At 40.0% G+C, this 23,359-nt stretch overlaps 4 protein-coding genes across 4 annotated transcripts; all 4 read right to left on the bottom strand.

Moving 5' to 3' along the window:
- Positions 1-6,454: 6,454 nt before the first annotated feature.
- Positions 6,455-6,855, bottom strand: MELLADRAFT_84658 (uncharacterized protein; the record flags this gene model as incomplete). Its single annotated transcript, XM_007408008.1, has 2 exons — positions 6,455-6,646; positions 6,805-6,855. 2 exons carry the CDS (start codon positions 6,853-6,855, stop codon positions 6,455-6,457), a joined length of 243 nt encoding a protein of 80 aa, XP_007408070.1.
- Positions 6,856-14,987: 8,132 nt separating this feature from the next.
- On the bottom strand, positions 14,988-15,768 carry MELLADRAFT_61769 (uncharacterized protein; the record flags this gene model as incomplete). The annotated part of the gene is made up of 3 exons (XM_007408007.1): positions 14,988-15,217; positions 15,361-15,546; positions 15,579-15,768. The coding sequence occupies 3 exons, from the start codon at positions 15,766-15,768 to the stop codon at positions 14,988-14,990; spliced, it is 606 nt and encodes a 201-aa protein (XP_007408069.1).
- A 2,867-nt stretch (positions 15,769-18,635) lies between these two features.
- MELLADRAFT_61768 (uncharacterized protein) lies at positions 18,636-20,891 on the bottom strand (the record flags this gene model as incomplete). Its single annotated transcript, XM_007408006.1, has 5 exons — positions 18,636-18,776; positions 18,845-19,257; positions 19,327-20,031; positions 20,112-20,192; positions 20,261-20,891. The coding sequence occupies 5 exons, from the start codon at positions 20,889-20,891 to the stop codon at positions 18,636-18,638; spliced, it is 1,971 nt and encodes a 656-aa protein (XP_007408068.1).
- Positions 20,892-21,825: 934 nt separating this feature from the next.
- Positions 21,826-22,781, bottom strand: MELLADRAFT_123916 (uncharacterized protein; the record flags this gene model as incomplete). The annotated part of the gene is made up of 5 exons (XM_007408005.1): positions 21,826-22,013; positions 22,084-22,141; positions 22,262-22,299; positions 22,385-22,472; positions 22,578-22,781. The coding sequence occupies 5 exons, from the start codon at positions 22,700-22,702 to the stop codon at positions 21,897-21,899; spliced, it is 426 nt and encodes a 141-aa protein (XP_007408067.1).
- Positions 22,782-23,359: the final 578 nt, after the last annotated feature.

Below are 23,359 nucleotides of genomic sequence, written 5' to 3'. Positions count from 1 at the left end.
TGATGTTCAAGTTGAAGTTGTACTGGAAGTAGAGGTGGATCTGAGTGGATCTTTGATTGGACTTTGAAATGAATGATTGCTTTGCTACCTTTTTGTGATATCTTTGAATAAGACCAAGATACAAACAAGGGATGGCATTGAGTCAGCTGTTGAATTGAAAAGGATCATGGTATAATCCTCTCAAATAAACTTGCTGATTTGGTGTCTTACTCAATCCAATCCTATTTGATGTGGTTCAATTGAATATCATCCAACCCAATGCATTTAAACTAGATGAGAATTCCGTCCGATTTGATGTGATTGTTTTTTATGATGTGATGTTTGCTAATAAAACCAATGGGATCTGAATGATTCATAATTGATTTCTTTCAGTTGATCATTTTCAAAACACTATTCTTTGATATTGAAATGAATATGACGTTCCAAATGCTTTTGATGAGATGTTGAGTTGTAGGTACTTAGTGGGAGCTCAAGATGTGGTGTTTTAGGGCTCAGGTAGGGGTTTTGTCCGGTTTTAGGAAAACCAGGTTTGGGTTTAACTTGTATAACTTGTATATGATGATATGATTTGATTTGATTGGTAAGTCAAAACCCTGAAGTTCTGAATAAATGGAAACAGGATAAGTGCACCTCATGATTGGGAACCCAAAGCTCAATGAAATATTCTTCTGATAGACATTGCTTGGTTCAGCTACCAGTTTCAGCCACAAAGATTGGTGGAGACTGAGTCCACTTGCCAACAAGTGGAATCACAATTGTGTACACACTGAGTGTCTGTAACATTGTGCTTGCAATACCTGACAAGTCCTCATAAGTGTATATAGGGACATCCCAGCGTGCTCAGCACTTTGAAGTTCACTCACTGTCATAAATGTCAACACCCACTTCTTGGTCACATTGAAAGACAACAACCTACTTTTCCCACACATCCACAGAGCACCATCAAGATAAGCAAAAGGATGGAAGGTATTCAATCATTGGTACATCAATTTACCTTACTCACACTTGGAATCAATATTTGAACTTGGTTTTTTTTATTTCACAGATTTTTGATGCAGGTCACATCAGAAAATGTTAGCAGCTTATTTAACCAGCTTTGCACGTTGATTCGACCTACAAACATTGCCAAACCTGCGCTTCTAGAAGCCAATTCCAATCACCCTTTCTGGCATGACAGTCTCTTCATGATTGATGCTGACACTCAGCATTGAATGCTTCAGATCTCCTACTTCATTCAAGCATGTGATCAAGTCCACCAAATAGGATGAGAAGTAAGGAGGGTTGCAAGGTGATCAATCAAATCACATAACTTGTTCTATCATCATTCACATGGACTTTGAGTGTACAACAATAACAACAAATCAGCAGGTCTTATCAGCCTTTCCTTGGTGGAGCATTCAACATTTGGTTCACTTAGTAAGGTAGGTCAAGTTTCAGGGCTAGTAAACAGGACTACAGAGCTAGTACATGTATCAGATTGGAATGTGGGGGTTGGGAGAGGTTTTTAAAACCACCACCCCCATACAGAAATTGTGAGCTGAAATCCAACTGGAGAAATCAAATCCTCAAGATCCAACCAATGTATATAAAAGTATGTAATTTCATTGAACCCGGGTGTTACAGTCTTTGGTGGATATTCACATGGGAGCTCAAGAAGATGATATATTGTTTTAATTTATTTCATCACTTGATGATGGTGCTGTGAATACTGATGGGGATGTTGATGAGTTACCAATTGATACAGGGATTGATATGCAAAAGGAATATTTCAATGAAGCACTGTATTTTGTAGAGTGATTGGGGTTTTGTGTGTTCTAAGTTGTGAATTTTAAATATGAGAAAAAACAACACTCATGAATTGCAAAAGAACCAAGCTCCTTTCCTGATGCAATGAAAAAATGACCTCAAAAAAACATTGCACAATTGCTACTCCAGTTCAACATCTTGGTGTAAACTGGATAATTTGGAGAAGTGACATTTGTGGCACTAAGATCTTGAGCTATAAATTAACAGGTTTTTTAAATGTGTTGATTGATCATATATAGTTAAGTGTAATTTGTAATTTGAAGCAGCAATGTCCTAGGTTGTGAAAATACCTATACTTAGGTAACAATAAACCTTTGCTTGGATCCAGATGAATGTAGATTTATGTGATCACTTGAAGAAGCTTGCGTAACCAATGTACATGTTCATCAGATCCATCAATCTCTTGTATCCACCATCATACAAAATTTGAAGCCTGAGAGGCAGATGCACTGAACAGAGAACCAAATTTGTCTCTACATATATCCACATAGGTCATAGGTTAAATGTTCTGGTACCATCAGAAAGGCCTAATCCTGGTGGAAAGAGCTCACCGTGAATGATCCTCAACAACAAGTGTAAAAGGTATCAATAATCTTGTCTTATGCATAGCAAAGTGCTGAAATTGTACTGAAAACAGCACAGACATGTATCACTACACAAAATGTCATCTTTACCGGGCGGTAAAGAAAACTACTGACATAGAAAAGTCCTGAGGCAACAGGAAGAGAGCTAAAACTCTGAAAAAATATGCACCTTGTTCCTAGATGTTGGGGCGTCATGACAAGTATTTTTTTGTATTTTACACACAGATATTGGTTAATGTACTAACAATAAAGGCTGAGAATCATCAAAAACCCACCTGTAACAATACCTGAAATTTGGCCCTTGACTTTGAAGACAGGATTTTGGAATCTTCAAACATCAATAACTTCTGCAGTTCTGAATCAAATCACTCGATTTGAAGTGCATTAAAAAGGTGAGCCTTTCCTCTACATTTTTCATTGAGACATCACATCTGTAGCTGGTCTAAAAAGGATCCTACAGAGCTATTCATGCAGAACTGTTTGAACATATGTAGAGTGTTTAAATGACTAGATAGCACCTTACTAACATTATGAAGGTGAAGGAGAATAGTTCAGCTTTTTAATGAACCAAAAATCGAGTTATTTGGAGCAGAATTGCAAAAGTTACTGAAGTTTTTAGACCACAAAATATTGTCTTCATACTCATGACCCAAATTTCAGGTATTGTTACATGTGAGTTTTTGATGATTTTCAGTGTTTATTGTTAGTACATAAACCAATATCTGCGTGTAAAATACAAAAAAATACTCATCATGACGCCCCAACATCTAGGAACAAGGTGCATATTTTTTCAGATTTTTAGCTCTCTTCCTGTTGCCTCAGGACTTTTCTATGTCAGTAGCAAAGTGCTGAAATTGTACTGAAAACAGCACAGACATGTATGTATTTATACAATTTCTCACATATGCCACAGGCTTCTTTTGATAAAACATTCAGGAATCCCCGCCACTAATGGAAGAAATGACCCCCTTCTTCAGCATAATTGCCAAGAATTGAAAAATTTGTTAAAAATCTCATCCATTTTACTCAAAGGAGTGACAGCACAAGATGTGCTTGTCTTGAGTAAAATGGATGAAATTTTTGGTAACTCTTTTACTTGTACATGGTCCAAGATCATGCTTCCATATGAGCTCATTTTTTCTGCTGCCTTAGGTGTTTCTTAATCTATCATCACAAGAACTTCTTGAAGCCTATGGCATGTGTCAGAAGATTCATAAACACATCTGTCTCTCCTGTTCTTCATATTTTCCCCATTTGGACCCACAAAGATGTGATCTTTAATAATTTTCTCAAATCTTATGGAAAATACTTGAGTATGGGCTTGTATTTTCCACCATGATTCTCACTCTAAGAATGTAACATAACATAAACCTTATGAACTGTATGGAGATATTTATAATCATGCATGTCTTCATTGTCCAGCACAATTTTCTTGTGCTATGCATATGGCAGGATGTTTGATGTATATTACAATTTCCCAAAGAAGTCTTCATGGTGGGTGCAATCTTTCTGCTAAAATTATCACTTTGTAATGATATCATCATATGAAATATATGACATGTGCAGACAAATACATATAACTCCACATGTCTCTCCCATTTGAAAATTTGCTCCTCAGATTTATAATTGTAGATGATGTTGGACACAAGAGTGAAATGAATATTGTTGACATATGTATTTTATACAAAACTCCTCAGAGTTGATCCTATTCTTTTTGAACCTCTATGTACCAGTACAGGCCTCTCTACCTATATACATAGTTTCTATCCAGTTGGCGTGCTGCTGCTTCAAATCACAAACACTACTGTGTTACAATATGTGATGAATTGAAAGACTTCTTAGAACATTTGTGTTAGGAGCTCAAAATGTCAGAGCCAGTACAGTTGAAAAAATCAAAGCTTACCTTGTGCCAGATCATATGGATGTACATGGTCAATTTCTCCCTGTGCAGTGGCTGATACAACTTTTGTTCTCAGGTAAAGCCACAGACTAGCCTCAAGAAAGTTGGAGATCTCCAAATGGTGTAGCTTAAATTTCAGAAGAAGGCCTCAGCTGATAATACAAACCATTCTAGTTCACATACAAGCTCTGGAAGACTGATCAAGTTTCTGGTCACACTGAAGAACAAGTTCAACAATTCAATATTACCTTGTCACCCACCCCATGTATCTTGTGCCTATCCCAAACTTTGTCTTCAAATACAAATTTGCTAAGAATAACAAGCAAAAAAGGGATGTTGATCTTGCAGAGGAAGAAGAATTGCTTAGGGGTGTTGATGGTGAAAAATATGATTTGACAAGCATTTACTGTAGTTGTCTTTCTTGATCCTTGTCTTGCAAGTCTATCAGTTCTCAAATGTCATCATTTTTATCACAACTTATGCATGGTACACTACTCATTAGAACTTTGATATCATGATGAATGTCTTGTTTTTTTATCAAAGTCTCAATTTGTTGGTTCCTTGTTGGGACTTAAAATCAGACCTGTTGCAATTTGAATGCATCTGTTTAGAAGCAAAAACCATTATCAGAGTAGATCAAAACATTCCCTACAACTTTGTTAACACTCTTTGATGTGTGTATATCAACTTCAAAAGCACAGGTTTCATTGACCTTTAACACTTTAGAGACTAGTGATCAAGTCTAGTTGAGATCTCATGGATTGCGATTTCAAAACCTGATCCAATACATCGGAAGGAATCGAGCTTGGGTTGATCACTAGGGAAGAGATAAGAGTATTCTAATTTTGTGCGTCTGGATTGGGTTGATTGATGTGATGAAAGTTGTGTTGATCGGTTCCGAATGGAATATCTGACTTTGACTTTGCTAAGGCATTAGGCAAGGATGGAACCGATTGTGAGGAGGCGAGTGGAATGCGAGTACAAGAAGAGAAGTGGGGTGTAGGGCATGGGGCTGCAGTCGATCTCCATTCATCTGGAGGTTAGGCCGACTAGGTCCGAAGTTCAATTCATCATGTATTACATCTTCAATCAATCTCAACTTGCTTGTCCCAGGGAAAAGTCCTTTGCCGGGGGCGCGATGAGGACGGATGGCTCTGAAAGAGGAGGTACGGGTTCCGAGGCTTCTTGAGCAAAGGATCCAGAAGAACGAGACGGGGACAACGGATTTGTTTGTGAGTCTGATGACAATGCGACTGATAAAGGTGTGCCAGCTGAAGAGCTTGAGATTGAGATTGACAGAGTCATAGGTGTGTGTGTTGAGGGAGCTCCCGGCGTGTAGTCAATCGGGGATGTTCCTGAATTATGAATGGAAGACGAGGGTGATTGATAACCATGATCACTCTTTTCAGAGGTGCTGTAAATGTTGATCATTGTATTGGATTTACCTGTCCGTATGCTTATGATCCGCAGGTCTTCTTGTCGTTGATGAGTGAGAAGCTTGAGTAAAGGGTTGGACAAATTGATAGATTCAACTTTGTGAAACGCGCGATGACATATTGCAAATGATCAAGTGTTTGGAGCAGCTGAGAGGTCTGAAAGGGACGATTGAAGATACCATAAAGTCTATTGAAAAGATATGACATCAATGATTGAATCCTTTTGCTCGACTAAAAGCCATTTAAAGGTTAAAGTAAGCTTTACCTTTATCACCAAATCAGTTGAATCGTGGCATTTTTTGATTAAGAAGCTCTCCAATGCAAAGCTCTGAGTCGGATGGCTCATCAAAAGATGACTAATGATCATGATGAAAGAATTCATAGGTCAGACTTAAATCATCATTTATTGAGTCCAATTATGATGATAGCTACCAAATCTGAAGCCAATAAAACTTGATACCCTTCTCTGGAAATTTATTTAGCCTGTCGATAAGATGATAAGTTATACCAATTGACTTGGGGTAATTCTTGAGGCTAGATCATAAGAAATGAAATTGATGTTCAAATAAAAGCTCATCAGGCCATCTTTTCAATCATGATATGATAAAATTGCAAGTAAAATATCCTAACTAACAAATAGCCAAATAAACGTTGAAGTATTCGGATTGAATTAGCCTGAGTAAAAGACCACTACCGCCTCCTCCGCTACTAGTTGAAGTTGATGCAAGTTAAGTTGATTGCATCCTGATTGGAGGCCTAGGTCGATTTGGTTGATTGTTGGTAGTAGTTCGAGATCTTTGAGAGCGTGCTCCAGAATGTGAAGTAGGAAATTTGGTGATACATGAGTTATTTGACATATTTGCTTTCAAGAACCGATGTGGTTCCTGCTGCTGCTGCTGCTGCTGATGGGGGTTGTTGTCCTTTAGTGTTGTTTATGTACTGACTGCGGTGGTGGTGTTTGAGTGCACTGGCAATCTGAAGATTTGGTTGGTATGTTAACTTTCAAGATACTTTCAACCTCAGTTTCATCAATACATCAACTTCACAGCTGACTGGCTGAAGTCCCAGCTTTTGGTACCCCTTTGTTCCAATTTGGGGCACTAGAGGTGGTCAGCCACCTGGGGCCCATACACGGGAGTCCTTTCAAATTTACGAAGTTGATTGATATTCTCAAGTTATTCAAGCACAACATCAATTGATACCCGGTTTATTTTCAAATTCATGCACCCTACACCATTATCTTCTCAACTTTTTGAAGTGATTCATAACAATCTCACTCACAATCGATTAATTGAATCATATGATATCACCTACATAAAGTGAATCTTGGTTTTCTTTTCTCATTTTGTTCCCAAAATGATGAGAATTGCTCCTTGGCCTTGTCTGCACTCGTTCTTACTCTAACAAAAGAAGTATGTAAATCATGATTGATCAGATTTGTTTTCATCCATCAATTTCTATATGAGCATTCAAGTTGTCCATAAATAAACGTTTTAAACAAGCCCATCAAATTCAAAGAAGAAGCAACTCTGATCTACATTTCTATCGCTCACAATGATGTGATTTAAAGGAATGTATCGTGTCTCATCAAAACGAGCAAATTTTTGTATTGCTCAATGGTGATGTGATTCAAACAATTGAATCGCTCAGGGCTTTGCATCGCGTCGCCACATGAGCGATGTTTAATCGCATTGGGCTTGAATCGCTGAGCTTACCTTGTGATTCATCATCGCAACTCATTTTTATCGCTTTCAACCCCGCAACTTGAAATCACAAGACAAATTTAGTTGCTTTGTCAATGTGCAATATAAAATCACATGATCATCATAACGCCTTGGAAAAATGTGATTTTCCATCGCCGGTATAGAGGCTATGTGTACTGGCATATACACATGCGAATCAAAAATGTTGGCGGTGACGTGATTGAGGTCACAAAAGCCCTGCGGGCGCCTCAGGCGGGGCTGGGCCGCTCAAGGCCCGCTGTACTTTTGCTGTGTTGACAAAATCTGTCTTTCTAAAATTCCTCCTGCAGCTCTTTTGAATTTTGATGTGGGCTCATATAGCTTCTACAAACCATCACACACACATAAACTTGCAATAAAAAACAAAATAATCAATGTATTGGCTGGTTTTAGCACCTATAATGAGGTCAGGGTGTGCCCTGGTTGGCCCTGAGCACTTTCTGGAGGCCTTCGGGTCTACTCAGGGTCGGGCAAAACCCCGGGGCCGGCCCTGAACCTTCAAGGCCGGGTCACAGCCCTGCGCACGCTTGGTCTCGACCTGGACATCCACTCTGTGACCAGCCATCCTGAGTTTGACCATCGCGATGAGTCTTCAGCTTGGTGGTTAGATTACTGAGACTAACACAGACTATGATTGGTTTCTTGGGGTCATCCGCACACCAGCTGCATGGATAACTAAGTGGAGCTTTAGTAACATCCTAAAGTTCAGGAAGGGAAAACATCAATGTTAGTTTTATTTTTTGGATGTGAAACAAAGTAATGGAATTATGCTTTACATCACCCTTCTGGTTTTCAGTCTGAACCCGGTGAAAAGGCTTGCCATAACATGCTAGCAGTGAATCTACTTGTGATTCAACATTACCTCAGCGGCCACCTCGTGGCTGGACTTTATTGTTCTCTTCCTCTGAGTCGGCTTGCAATGTCTTTTGATTGACAAATGATGAGCCAGTACACGTTGTCTACATGAATAGAAAAGTAAAAGTAAAAGTCATATTGATTGAAAGTCAAAATCAAAAGAAAAGATTGTCGAAATACAATCAAGACAAGGTAGAGGTGAATGCAGTTTTTGCTAATGTAGTTGTGACAAGTGTTGTTTTGGATATGTTTCGTTCTCACTTTTTCTCGTCTGTGATTGGATATTATGAGATCACCCCAACTTGACTAAGATGTACATCAATCCCAATGAATTTCCTTCTCATTGTTATTGATATATGTGCTGTTGTTTTTGTTTGCCCCTTTTCTCTTTTTCTCTCTTTCCCATCTTTCGGAAAGAGAGTGAGTCATTTCATACCTTTCACATTACGTAGAATTACTAACGTTATAACACCACTAGAATCCGCTTAGATCACTATTCGAGCACATTGCTCATTAAACCCTTTTCATTTCTCACTTTAACAATTTCCTCCATCAACTAGGTACCTATCTCTTGAATATTTTCCTTTTTCACTTATACCTAACTACAAACGTGTTATTCACTTTTCATTTCTTTTTCTTCTTATTTATCTTGTTAGGTTAGTACCAAGGTCTGCATACCTTTGGTTTGGAGAAGAGTGCTCACGTACGCACTGCTGTTATCAGGTTAGCTAAGAAATACAATTCTATCTTTCGGAAAGAGAAATCCGCTTAGATCACTATTCGAGCACATTGCTCATTAAACCCTTTTCATTTCTCACTTTAACAATTTCGCTTAGATCACTATTTGAGCACATTGCTCATTAAACCCTTTTCATTTCTCACTTTAACAATTTCCTCCATTAACTAGGTTAGTACCAAGGTCTGCATACCTTTGGTTTGGAGAAGAGTGCTCACGTACACACTGCTGTTATCAGGTCAACCGTCTTCTTAGACATTTACATGGTAGCGAGAGAGTCTAGTTTCGATCAAAACAAATCAATTGAATGAACGAAGAAGACAATCTACCCAGCGATCAATTATTGAACACTCAATCTCCCAGTAACTCATCATCGTCATCTGCTTTACCAAACGACGAAGCCTACCAATCAGCTTCTGAAATTGGTTCTGTTGGAGAAGAAACTTTTCTACTCGAAAGTCTATTTCCAGACATGACCTCCTCAATCCCACCAACTACCACCATCACAACCACCACTCCATCTAATCTATTTGGTGGTAAGGACCATCAAATAGCGGCTTCGGTTGTCAATACGCTGTCCAAGATAGTTATCTCTGATATCTTGAACGACACAAACTACCTAACTTGGTCAACCGATATTAGAAATGGCATCAAGTCTCTACGTTTTCATCCTTTCCTCTTATCGGATAAAGATGAAAATGGTATTGACGAAGACATCAGACTATATAACGAAGTAGTCCGTGAATGCCTAATGACTTGGATGATCTCTAAAATGGATCAGACAAATAAAAATCGATTCGAACCAATGATGACAGTCAAAACTGAACTCGGTCCTGATGTTTCTCCTACTCCAAGCGCTCTATGGGTAAAGATAAGAGATCACCACTCTCCACGAACATCTGCTCACCAAATGCTCCTTTGCCGATCCCTTTTCAATCTTATCCAAGGAGAAAGTTCCCTTCCTCTTCATATGGACGAGTTTCACAAGGCATATATCGCTTATATGAACTCAGGAGGAAAGATAGGATCAGTGGAACTAGGACAGCAATTACTCATGTCATTGAATGCTGATTGGATGAAAGTAGCTGAGGACATAGCCGACAGCGACACTTTTGAATACCATTCAGTTGTAACGGCGTTGAAAGTCCGAATTGCAAACCGAGCTATGCTTCGACCTCAACGAACTACCGTCATCGAGGCAAGTGCAGCAAGTCCAATGAGAAGGCGTCAAAATTTTGTTCAAACTAGATGTTCACCAGCCAAATGCGTATCGATGTCGCACACCTCGGCCGATTGCTTAAGAAATCCAAAGAACATCGATAAGTACAATGCATGGGTTGAAGCCAAGAAAGCTAAAGGTGAATGGATCGATCGTCCTCCAAAGCCTAACTCAAAGCAAATTTCATCCACTTCACCATCAACCTCCTTAATAACGACCGATTCTGCTGTACCATCTTTGTCTTCTCTCCAAGAAGCTTTGGAAAGATCTGAATTCCAAGCTAGTGCTAGCGCAGTGTTCATAGTTGATCCTGATGCGAATATTGACAACGATCATTTTGGTATTGTTGACAGTGGAACTACTCACCATATGTTCAAGTCTCAAAAATTCTTCGATTTGAACCACTTCAAACTACTTGATACCTCAAATGAACGGGTAGGATTGGCAGGAGGAACGTCTACGCTCAAGATTAAAGGCCAAGGCAACGTGACTATCATGGGTCCTACGGGTGACTTGACAACTCTCACCGATTGCCTTTTTGTCCCCACACTCAAACAAAACCTAATCGCGGGTGGAAGACTATTACATGACAGATGGATCACCACTCTGAAGGACAACAGTTCTTTCATTATCGAACGTCATGGAAAAATTGCCTTAACCGGACGTGTTCATCCAACTTCAATGCTATTACAACTCAATGCCGTGCGTACATCTCCAAGTTCTTCGGCAATTACCGACACCACAACTGAATCTTTGCAACTTTTACATCACAAACTAGGTCACCCGAACTTTACTTATTTAAAGCAAATGATTAGGGGAGAAGCTGTTTTGGGTTTACCATTGTCCTTATCAAAAGTTGTATTACCTCTTGAATTACCATGCAATTCATGCGATCTTTCGAAAGCTCATCGACAACCTCATTCTTACACTCGCACTAGATCCTTGCATCTGTTAGATAATGTGCACATTGACTTAAGTGGCATTATGCGAACCCCTGCCATATGCAAAAGCCTTTATTTCATCTTGTTCACCGATGATCACAGTTCTTACCATCATATTACTGGCTTGAAGTCAAAAGAGAAGGATGAAGTTCATGGAGCTATTCATACGTACCTTTCTTTGGTCGAACGCCAGTGTGATCGAAAAATCAAGTCCTTAACCCTTGATGGAGGAGGAGAGTTTCTCAACAATGTCCTTCTGCCATATTGCAGATCGGAAGGCATCTATCTCCGAATCACTGCCGCGTACACTCCGGAAGAAAATGGAGTTGCGGAGCGATCTATGCGTACAATAGTGTCTAAAGCTAGGTCTATGCTCATTCAGGCTAATTTGCCTATTCGACTCTGGTTGGAAGCGGCAAAGAATGCAGTCTTTGTCAACAACCGAACAACAACAACAACCCTACCGAAGAACAAGACCCCGTACGAAATTTGGTACGGCCAAAAGCCAGATGTCTCCCACGTAAAGGCATTTGGTTGTCTGACCTACGTCCTCATCAGGAAACCAGACTGCATCAATAAGTATGCAGCCACTTCTGAACATGGCGTCTTGGTAGGTCATACCGAACACAACCGTAACTATAAGGTTTTCATGTTAAAAGATGCAAAGATCAACATCACCCACGATGCAACTTTTCGAGAAGACGTATACCCTTTTACTCAACTTCCTAAGTTTGACATCTCTCACTTGACAACTGAAGATGAAGCTGTAAACATCCCTCCGTTGGCAATCAATCCTGCTCCTCCGCCGCCCGATGATGATGATCCTGTTCAGCATGTGGTCACCGTTCAAGAACAAGCAACGCCAGAACCTCCTGTAGACATTCCACCCTTGCCATCAAGCCCGCCACAACAAATGCCGCGTCGGTCTGAAAGAGAAATCAGACCAGTCGATCGTTTCGTTCCTAACTCCAGCATGACGTTTTGGGAAACGGACTGTTTCATAGAGCAGGGTGACATATGCGCTTACGCGTTTGCTGCAGGACCTACTGTTCGATTGGTGGCTGAGCCAGGTAGTTATAAGCAGGCAATGAAGCATCCTAATGCGCACAATTGGAAAAACGCTTGCGATAAAGAAATCGACAACATGAATCATAAAGGGGTGTGGAAGTTAGTGGCCCGGCCGCTGGATGCACCGGTGGTTGGTTCGCGTTGGCATTTCAAGGTCAAACTTAATCCAGATGGCTCAATAATCAAATATAAGGCCCGGATTGTTGCAAAAGGCTTCACGCAAACCTTTGGAGTGGATTACAATCAAACTTACGCCCCAACTGGAAAACCAGCATCATACCGCATCATCATCTGCATCGCTTCCTGTAATGGATGGTCAGTCCACGGAATGGACGCCATAGCCGCTTTTCTTAACTCTGCTTTGAAAGAACTTGTATACATGGAACAACCCGAGGGTTATGTTAACGAAGGAGATGAAGGAAAAGTCTGTCTCTTACTGCAAGCGATTTATGGCTTAAAGCAGTCCGCTCATGAGTGGAACGAAGAGTTTAAACTGAAATTGATCAAGGCAGGTTTTACTCAAGCTGAAGGCGACGAGTGTGTGTATATCAGAAGAAGGTCTACATCGGAGGTGGTCATTTTCTATCTGCACGTCGATGATATGGCAATCACCGGACCTTTGGAGTGCATCATCAGTTTTAAAAAGGAAATTATGACCTTTTGGGAGATGGACGACTTAGGTGAAGTATCGTGTGTTGTGGGCATTGAAACTCTGCGCTTATCGTCTCATCATTATGCTATACATCAACGGTCAATGACCGAATCTCTGTTGTTACGATTTGGCCTGTCTGACTGCAAACCGGCGTCTACCCCAGTTCAAGGTGGACAAAAGCTACTCAAATCTACAGTTGAGGAATCAACTGCTTTTGCAAAACTCAACTACCCTTACCGGTCGGGTGTCGGAAGTCTCATGTACATTTCGCAATGTACGCGTCCAGACATTGCCTACGCCGTAGGTGTTCTGTCACAGCATCTAGACAATCCGTGCCAACGCCATTGGGACGCTTTCCGTCATGTCCTCCGATATCTAAGAGGTACCATCAACTTAGGCATACACTACCACGTTGAAGACAATCGACTGTTTCAAATGAAATCTTCATGGAACGTACCATCTACAAATGTCGATTCTGATTGGGCCGGTTGCAAAAACTCTCGACGCTCAACCACCGGGTATCTCACAACCCTCTGCGGTGGCGCAATTTCTTGGCGGTCAAGGCTACAACAAACAGTCGCATTGTCCTCAACCGAAGCTGAATATCGCGCAACAACTGAGGCTGGTCAGGAAGTTCTTTGGTTACGAAACTTGCTTAGAGATGTAGGTTTTGAATGGTCAGGACCGGTAAATTTGAACTGCGACAACCTAGGAGCTATTGATCTCTCTTCCAACGCAGTACACCACGGTCGTACAAAACATATTGACATAGAACACCATTGGATTCGGGAGCAAGTGCAGAAGGACAACATTACCTTATCTTATTGCAAATCCGAAGACATGACAGCGGACTTGCTTACAAAGCCACTCCATCCGGGGCCGTTCTGGAATCATATGAAAGGAGTTGGTTTAAAGAGGTGTGCTTAGCGTGTCTTGATTGAGGGGGTGTGTCGAAATACAATCAAGACAAGGTAGAGGTGAATGCAGTTTTTGTTAATGTAGTTGTGACAAGTGTTGTTTTGGATATGTTTCGTTCTCACTTTTTCTCGTCTGTGATTGGATATTATGAGATCACCCCAACTTGACTAAGATGTACATCAATCCCAATGAATTTCCTTCTCATTGTTATTGATATATGTGCTGTTGTTTTTGTTTGCCCCTTTTCTCTTTTTCTCTCTTTCCCATCTTTCGGAAAGAGAGTGAGTCATTTCATACCTTTCACATTACGTAGAATTACTAACGTTATAACACCACTAGAATCCGCTTAGATCACTATTCGAGCACATTGCTCATTAAACCCTTTTCATTTCTCACTTTAACAATTTCCTCCATTAACTAGGTACCTATCTCTTGAATCTTTTCCTTTTTCACTTATACCTAACTACAAACGTGTTATTCACTTTTCATTTCTTTTTCTTCTTATTTATCTTGTTAGGTTAGTACCAAGGTCTGCATACCTTTGGTTTGGAGAAGAGTGCTCACGTACGCACTGCTGTTATCAGGTTAGCTAAGAAATACAATTCTATCTTTCGGAAAGAGAAATCCGCTTAGATCACTATTTGAGCACATTGCTCATTAAACCCTTTTCATTTCTCACTTTAACAATTTCCTCCATTAACTAGGTTAGTACCAAGGTCTGCATACCTTTGGTTTGGAGAAGAGTGCTCACGTACGCACTGCTGTTATCAGGTCAACCGCCTTCTTAGACATTTACAAAGATTAGGAAGTTAAAATCAAAAGAAAAGATTAGGAAGTTGAAATCAAAAGAAAAGATTAGGAGGATTAGGAAGTTAAAATCAAAAGAAAAGATTAGGAAGTTGAAATCAAAAGAAAAGATTAGGAGTAGATACCTCATTGCTATCCTTATTGGTTCTGCGCTTCTTAGAAACTGACTTCTTCTTTGTTGGTTTTCTCTTCTTGCCCTTCTTCAAAGCAACATTATCTTCGGAATCACATGTAGCAGACTCAGAATCCAAATCGATCACAGTTGAAGATGGTTGGGAGGGTTCTTTACGTTTTGAAGCGGGTTAAATCAAATCCAAAGAGACTCACTGTCTGCCATCAGGGCATGGCAAAACCATACTTGGGTTGGAGGGTTGTTTACCTGTACGTTGGGGCTGAGTGGCTGATGATGGAGTGTTGGAAGGACTGAAGGATGATAGTCGAGATTGAATAGGCATCTTTTGAGGTGTATCAGGAGATAAAGTATCAAGATAGTTGGAATAGATATATGGTATGGGATGTGGATGGTAGATGAAGTCTAGATCAAAGGGAACTCCTGAAATTAATAGAGGAGGAACGATAAAAGTAAGAAAGAAGGGAAAAAAATAGTTAGAAAAGAAGAGATTGATTGAGATTTTGGTCAGATAGGGTTGAAATAAACATTTGGAGTTATCAATGACATTAGATAAAAATACTTACCATTTATGCTAATGTCATCCATAGAGCCTGGTTGCAAGGGGTGAGAAATGGTGTGTGGTGATGATGAGGGAGGGGAATTGTTTGCCATGATTGGATTGATTGGGGTGAAGTTATCCAATTTGGGTGGTGGGGTTTGCCTATTAGGGTCATGTATTAGTAGCCTGGCCCCGTAGGTCAGTTTTCCCGCTGAAACACTACACAGCAAACTTTTCACCCACAACATAGCTCGCTGTTATGCTCATCCAGACAATGGAGCTGGAGCGCAGTGTGAAATAAAAAGAGGCCCTGGCCATATCTTGCAGTGCAGTTCTGACCAGCTACAGCTGGGAAACCCTGGAGCGGAACGTGCTTCCGCTCCGCTTCAGCTTCCCGGAGCGCTGCTAGTCCAAAATTGGCTGAACCAATCATTGTTCCAAGACCAACCACTCTGGATGGGTGAAACATTTGATGATTTATCAAACAAAAATATACCCAATGGACTCACAACCATTGGCTGATGTTTGATGATTGGCCAACCACCACTCACCACATTTTTTCCGCAAAGATTGGCTTTTGAATGTTTGAATTTTAAACCTTGAGTGCTGCAGTTGCTTAGGGTACATTTGGTAGCGTTTATTTTTGGCAATTATTTTGAATAATAGTGATTATTTTGCAAAATAATTGCTGTTAAAAAGATATGTTTGGGACCATTTATGGTACCCAGAAATAAACTCCTTCCCCGTACCAAAAGGAGTTTATAAGGGCCCTTTGGATAAACACCAAAAGGGAGTTTAACCTCGTGATAAACTCCTTTTGGTACTCAAAATTTCGACTCAAAAGACTTCAACTGTCCTACTAATTGACCCAATATGTATTTACTTCTTTAACGATATGCTATCTCTCATCAAACAACTTTCCAAATCAACCTCTTCAGCAAAAAAAACTTCCAAGCAATTTGACTTCACATAAGCACCATGTACTCTGAAGGTCAATCGATCCAAACTACCACAGTTTCTATGGTGGTTCAAACAACAGAAGAATAACAGAAGAAAAACTCCTACAGTAACCCGAACTTGTAGTCATACACAAAGTACTTTCTTCTTCTCACCTACAAATCAGCACAATTGATTTCTTTGCTTCTTTTAGTCACAAACAATCCACACTGCTGGACACTTTTGACAAGTCTGTCTCATGGTGTCTTTTTGTTTGTTTGGATCTAATTGCTTATCTCATTCACAATTTTTTTAGATCTACATATCCCTTCTTCGTTTGTTCCAAATAGGTTTTCTCTGAGTTTTTCTCTTTAAGTCCTCCATTGAGAAAGTTAAATTGGCTTTCTGTGTGATTTATGAATTCCTGTTGATTGGCAATGCATTATAAGGATAACTGTGAGAGAAATGGAAACAAGTGTGTTCGAGCAAAAGTTTGTCAATGGGGACAAAGGTCATGTCACATGATCATTGCTTGGATCAGATATTGCCAAAGGATGTACATATGGGTGGATGCGAGATTGTAGAATGTGAAGTGGGGTGGGGTGAGAGGAGGTGGGAAACCTTTCAAGAAGTTTTACAAGGTACATACGTCTGGTTGGGATCTTTAACACAGGAAACAAGGGAGAATTTTCCCGTGGGAAAACCAATTGTATCTGACTCAGTTAATGAGCCGAAATGTATTATTTTGGTGTTATATCTGTGTTATTTGTACATTATGGCTCAGAAACTACATTATGTGTAATTGGTCTTCCTGTGGGAAAATTGTCTCTTGTTTCCTGTGTAACCAAACGTCATTTCCCGAAATGTACCCAAAACGGAGTTTATCTGAAAGAAACTTGATTTAAGCAATAAACTCATTTGCCCCGGGACAATGTACCTGGGGTCAAACGGAGTTTACAATTTGTAATTGCAACCAAACGTACCCTTACAAACTGTCATGTGATTAAGTTATCTCAAGGTTGAGTTGAATGGCTCTTTGATACAGCTCTCAGTGTCATTCAGTTTTTATGTTTGGTTTTTGTGTATGAAATTTTATTTAAGATCCTGGAGCTTAGACAATAAATGTGGCTATTATCACCATGTTGGTATCCTTGTAGCAGGTTGAAATGCACACACGGAGAGTTTTCAAAAAAATCAGAGAACCTTTTGCTAGGCTTTAGAGTGAGATTGGTGTTGAGTACCCTTTGTGAATGATCTTTTGAACAAAGGATTTGTGGGATCCTTTGTCATCAGTTGGGGTCAGCTGTGTGTCAACATCCCAGTTGACAAAAGGAAGATGTGCCTATTGTGGAGACCTCTTCAAAGGCTCTTTCAAGTATGTGTCAAAAGTCTTTGGTGTGTGCATATCAATGTGCTACAAGGATACAGGCACGGTGTATAGGTTAAATGAAGTTCTGTCTTGTATCCAGATTTTTTTTCTGGAAATTTGAAAAATATCTTTCACCAAGACCAAAAATCAGTGCTTTTCTTTGGTCTTGAAGAGGTCTATCAATTGCAGAAGGTGCTAGACTTAGCCAAGTTGTACTATGATTATTACAACCACTTTTACCTTTCTTTTTCATTGTTCAAAATTATATCACAGCTGTTGAGATGTAGCACACCAATTTTCAGGTCTAGCCACACCAAACACCCTGTGTCTTTCACATCACCAAACAGGAACTAACTTCACCTAAGCTGCACATACAACTTTTTTTCAGGTTGATCAGACACCCACAAGATCTTTAAAGATGATATTCAAACAATGGTCTTATATCCCCACACTTAATGCAGTTCATTAACCCCTGTGGAGGTGAAGTCCTCATTCACAATGTTATGATCCTATTTACAGATCACAGAGCTGTCACAACCCTCAACATGTAGGAGTCAGACTGCCAAGCCACCCTTGTACCAGACCACATGCCCACCTTGCTTTCCTCTTCATGCTACAATAGTTATACCACATAGCTTAGCATCATCTCACCCTCTGGCCCCAAGCCACAACCCCCAAAGCTGGTTACTGGTTGTAACACACAGCTTGCTTGGATTTCAGGACCCGCCAGCTAGCTAGCTCCAAAGAAGCATTGTGCACCACAGCATCAAAGTTTCCATCTTTGGTTTTTCTTTTGATTCTGCAATGACATACAACTGTGATTTTCACATCTCTATAATGAACAAGCTATGTGGATACTGTAAGGTTTCCTGAGGAGAAGTAGGTTTTGAAGAAAAGAATGGGTATAGACTTTGGAAGGAAACAGTAAATTTCTCTCTTGTATTGCTTCAGACTCAAAAAAAGAAGTTCTTAGCTTTCTGATTTGTAGAATTGAATCAGCAAGTTGCATTGAATTTGAATTTGAAAGGCTGTCCCCCAATGATTAGGTTGAAATCATTTGGTTGATATTGTAATTGTGCTGCCACCTTTTCCATCATTACATGTTTTATCTTTTGTTGTGGATGAATTGTGAAAATCTGTCATGCATTTTGACAAGAATTTATCAGTAGATGATTCTTGTAGTCAAGAACATGTTTGAACTCACATTTTCAACTTTTTGAAGGAATGTATAAAAGTTTGAAGTTGTCACTGCTACACTTCTTTCCGTAGGATCTGAATCTTTTCTTGGTTTTTTGAAGGTTTTTATGGCTTTCTGGATAGTTATTCTAAATTCTTTGGAAGATTCCATCTCTTGTAAAAAAGCAGTTGCGTATTCCTTCTTAAGACTTACTATATGGCGGATGAACTCAAGACACAATCTATACACCTCATTAGCTGAAGTAATATCATCAACCTCTTGTAAAATCTTCATGACTTTTTTGTAGTGGTCAGAAGCTGAAAGACTTGTCAATTTCCCATTTTCAAGGATATCACCAAGCTCTGAAACCCCTGGTTGTGTTGAAGTCTTCATCTTGGTTCCAGCCTGGTACAGCATCACCCTTTCAAGACAAGAGGGATCTGATTGTTTTGTAACAACATTCAAATTAGTACACATTACAGAATTGTGATGAGGCTGAAGTGACTAACTTTTGACCAGAAACATCCATTGATATTCACCAAAGTTAGCATCTGGTATAAAACCATCTGGGAAAACTTTTGACCAAATACCCTTCAAGTTTTCAAGCTCAATTTTGTGGAAGACCCATCCCTTCTCAATCCAGCCTCTAAGATACTTCGCCTCAGAAGGAAAGATGAGATAGAATGCAGCTATAAACTTATGATGGTCAGGACGATCTAGTTCTTGAGAGTTTAGCTTTTTGGTAAACCTCTCTAAAAGGAATCTCCCTTCTGAAGGGAGCAATTGGCAGGTCACTTCCTCCTTCCAACCCTTGATGACCTTTATATAGTTGTTCAAGTCTTTCATCTCGGTTTCTTGTTTCAGATATTCAATCATGTCTTTCTTTGCAAAAGGAAAATGAACTTGTCTGAAGAACGTATAATCTTGAAGAAGGTCACTAAAGATTTTGCGAGTTTGAGGTGAATGTTTTAGTATATGTTGAAGAATCTGTTCACAATATTGTCCTTCCCAGCCAAAAAGGTCAGTGTTCTTGAAGAAATCTTTGATATCATTCAAAATGCCTGATATTTCATTCTCCTCCTCGGGTAGTTTGCTTTTCATGAGGTGTTTGGAGATTAACTCATATATTGCGCTCACTTTGCAGGGAATCTCTTCCTCCTTCATCAAGTCATAAATACCAAACATGTTGGCCCTTTGAAGGAGCTCATCCAAGTCTATATATATAAACGTCATTGTCAATTCAAGACCATAGCCTGGGCCTATGAACAAGCGAGTCGAAAGAGGCTTCACCTACCTTTGCTAATCTCGTTTGCTGAGATATGTTCGTTTCTTAACCAGAGTGACTCAAATCGTTTGGTCATAAATGGTTCAAATTCTGAACACACAATCAATAAATTCAAAGATCAGTCAACTGACAGGGAATGATTCTCCCCGAGAACTAACCTTTAGTAGCTTTGATCTCTAGAGCCACTTGATTACCCCAAGGAAATCTTTCAATCTTTTCTTCTCCTGTCATTTTATCCTGATCAGGTGGCATATACTTTGAAATCGCAGATAGGATTCCCACAATCCAAGTCCTTTCCTCTTCATCACAAACTTCATCAGAATACAAAGCCGTATAAGCCGTTTTGATAAATTCCTCAACTGTGCCTTGATTACGTTGAAGCCAACTTTCCCAAGATTCAGAGGTTGGGCTTAAATTTGAGATCATCAAGATCACTTGATTAGCCAATGTTTTGACTCCTTCCTTTGTACTCCTATCCATAACCTCTTTACTTTCACGAAAGAAGGCTGCATAAGGTGTGATCTTGACTGATGATGGAATTTGTAAGTTTGATTCATTGACGGTCCCGATTACATCATGTGAAGGATGTTCTGGTACAAAACTGAAGCTGTTCACCATTTCGGGTGTTGAGAAACGTTGATCTATATGGGTCAATTCTTCTGGTCCGCATCTTACAAGGAAAGACTGGCGGAGAGTCAACCCAAGTGTTATCAATGATATGTGTTTTCGCATGTTGCTGGATGTTTTTTTCGTAGATAATTTTTGAAGTTTGAGAGGTGGCAAATCCATGTGAGTGCAAGTCAAGCTTGTACAAGAACTAATCCAGCTTCGGACTGCGATCAATTGAACCTCTTCGTAAACCTCTGACAAAGAATAAAGTTGGGTTTTTGCATTCAAACCCCTTACAGACTTCAAAATGATACATGAGCTACACGAGCCATGTCTCAAATCTGCGCATGTCCATTCAAAGGTTTATAACATTAATCACACATGATCTACCATCAAATACTCTGATTTGTAACACCCACAGTGCTAGAGGAGTTCTGCGACTTGACTTCTCGACAGACCGTATCAGATGATTGGTTCCCAAGTTGTTCACCATTCTATGAATAAGAAGGTAAGCAATTGCATAGACTGATATGTCATTGAATCGCAATAGAAATGAGGCCATAGAGATGATGGAAATCAGGTAAGAATAGTCTCGTGCGAAATTCCGAATTGTTCGTTTGAACGTTTTTGGATTTCGGTTCATCATGTCAAGCGGACAATGAACCAAGTTTAGATTGTGTAGAAAGAGCCACTGCAGAAGTTGATGGTGTTAAATTGGGATGATGATGACATCGTTTTTTGGATGTGATGAGAGTGAAGTTAAAGTTGAACGAATCGAAGTTGGTCAACAGAGGTCAACGGCTTATATACCTTCCTATGTCTTCTGCTTGGGTATTTCAACAGGGATATTTTGTCTTTAGTCTTCAGCTCAACTCGAAGTGACTGTGATCTGCAGAAAGGTTGAAGTTGATACGGAATGCAATTTTGGTTTTTCTCAAGTAAAAAGAACACAATGTCAGAGTGGATAGAGATAAGTAGTGAGGCTATGATTTTACCAATGATTTATTGAAATAACCACAAACATCGTCAATAGAGCAGTACAGCAACAACGAAATCTCATAGAAACAACAATGAATGGCACCCGACACAGCAGTCATTGTCCAGTCGGGCACTGTAAGAAAGGAATAGATAACCTAGAGAGAACCGTATAATCTTCAATTCTTGGGTGCCAATCAACTAAATCGCCTATATGATTGAACAGCCATCTGTATTTGTAGTAGGATAGCTGATAGTCAACGTAGCACCTGTATCGGTGTTCGGGTCGGTGTTGGTCGAGCCACCTGACATGCCAAGAGAGGCACCCTGATAGCCAAAGGGGAAATGTTGATTAAAAATCATCAAGTGGAATTACTATCGAGAGTTTTGAGCTTACTTTTTGTGGGCATGCCGCCAAGAGATTGTTCAGCCCTAATTGAACTTTTTCATAGAGACTGTACGATGAGAAAAGGTATTTCAACAAGCATGTAAGTTTGATACATGACTTTTTCAGGATCACCTCGTGCTAAATTTTTACTGGATGTTTAGGGATTTCAGAGAGGAATATAACTTACACATTCAGATTTCCACCATTTGATGTTCCAATAGTAAGCTGACGGTAGACACGCGATAGGAAAAAGTCAGGCCGTTTCAGTTGTGGAACATCATCTAATTGAATTTTCCTCAAAAATACTTACCTTACAGCCTGCGCAAGACACTTGAAATGCCGATTCATCGCGAACGAGGATGTTATTTTTTACATACGGTGCAAGCTGTTTTAAAGCCCTGATGGTGGGTTGAAGAACGTCAGTGATGAATGTCTAGTGGCTAAAGCTAACGGGAGAGAATTTGCTTGGGATAGGGTGTGATGATGTCAAAGGAGAAACCGACGTTTTGCAAGCATTATCATCAATCGGCTGGGGGGGTGAACCACACTTTAGCGTTGCAGTTAAGTCTTGAGCAGTGCAAGACATAGCGGCAACAGCCAGAATAAGGTATGTCTGAAGTTTCAACATATTGACTGATCGATGTGGGTAATGGATGATAAGATGATGATGATGATGATGAATAGGAAGTGGATGGATAGGGATGGATGGTGTTCAAAAGCAGCAATATTCCTGGAGAGTCTCTTTTCTTTTATAGACGTCAGTTTGACAGCCAGCTAGGGAGGCAGTGTCACGGCGGTGCAGGCTTCGGGCTGTCGGAGCGACAGCAGACTGCGTGGGACTCTGATGAGACTACCCACATCGAGTTCATCAGAGCATGATCCACAGGGAAAATTTATACGCAATTGGATCTACAGTGGGTAAACCCGAGTACGTGTTCCGACCTGCCCTGCAAAATCAAATTTCACCTTTCGGGTCAATGTCGGGGCACTCAATTTGAATGTTTGAGACTGGCACCCAGACCATTGAAAAGGCATTGCTTTGATGAATCTAGGAATATGGTTTTGGAGACCAAAAATATGATTTTACTCTTTTAGAGGTTTGGATTTTCGGACCTAGGCCTCAATTAGGTACCTATCTAGCTACTTAGCGGCGCACTAGGCCTATAATTTAATGAATATGGCTGCTCAAGTGGCAAATAACAACCAAATTTGCTTTTTTTTCAAAAAAAACCAAAAGTTTTGCAGCCTAGCACCTCCCCTCAACCTTACTCTCCCGCCAAAAAAA

This window comes from Melampsora larici-populina, assembly GCF_000204055.1.
Source record: "Melampsora larici-populina 98AG31 unplaced genomic scaffold MELLAscaffold_11, whole genome shotgun sequence".
Lineage (NCBI taxonomy): Eukaryota > Fungi > Basidiomycota > Pucciniomycetes > Pucciniales > Melampsoraceae > Melampsora > Melampsora laricis-populina.
The sequence above is the reverse complement of the archived record's forward strand: the minus strand, read 5'-3'. Positions and strand labels throughout refer to the sequence as shown.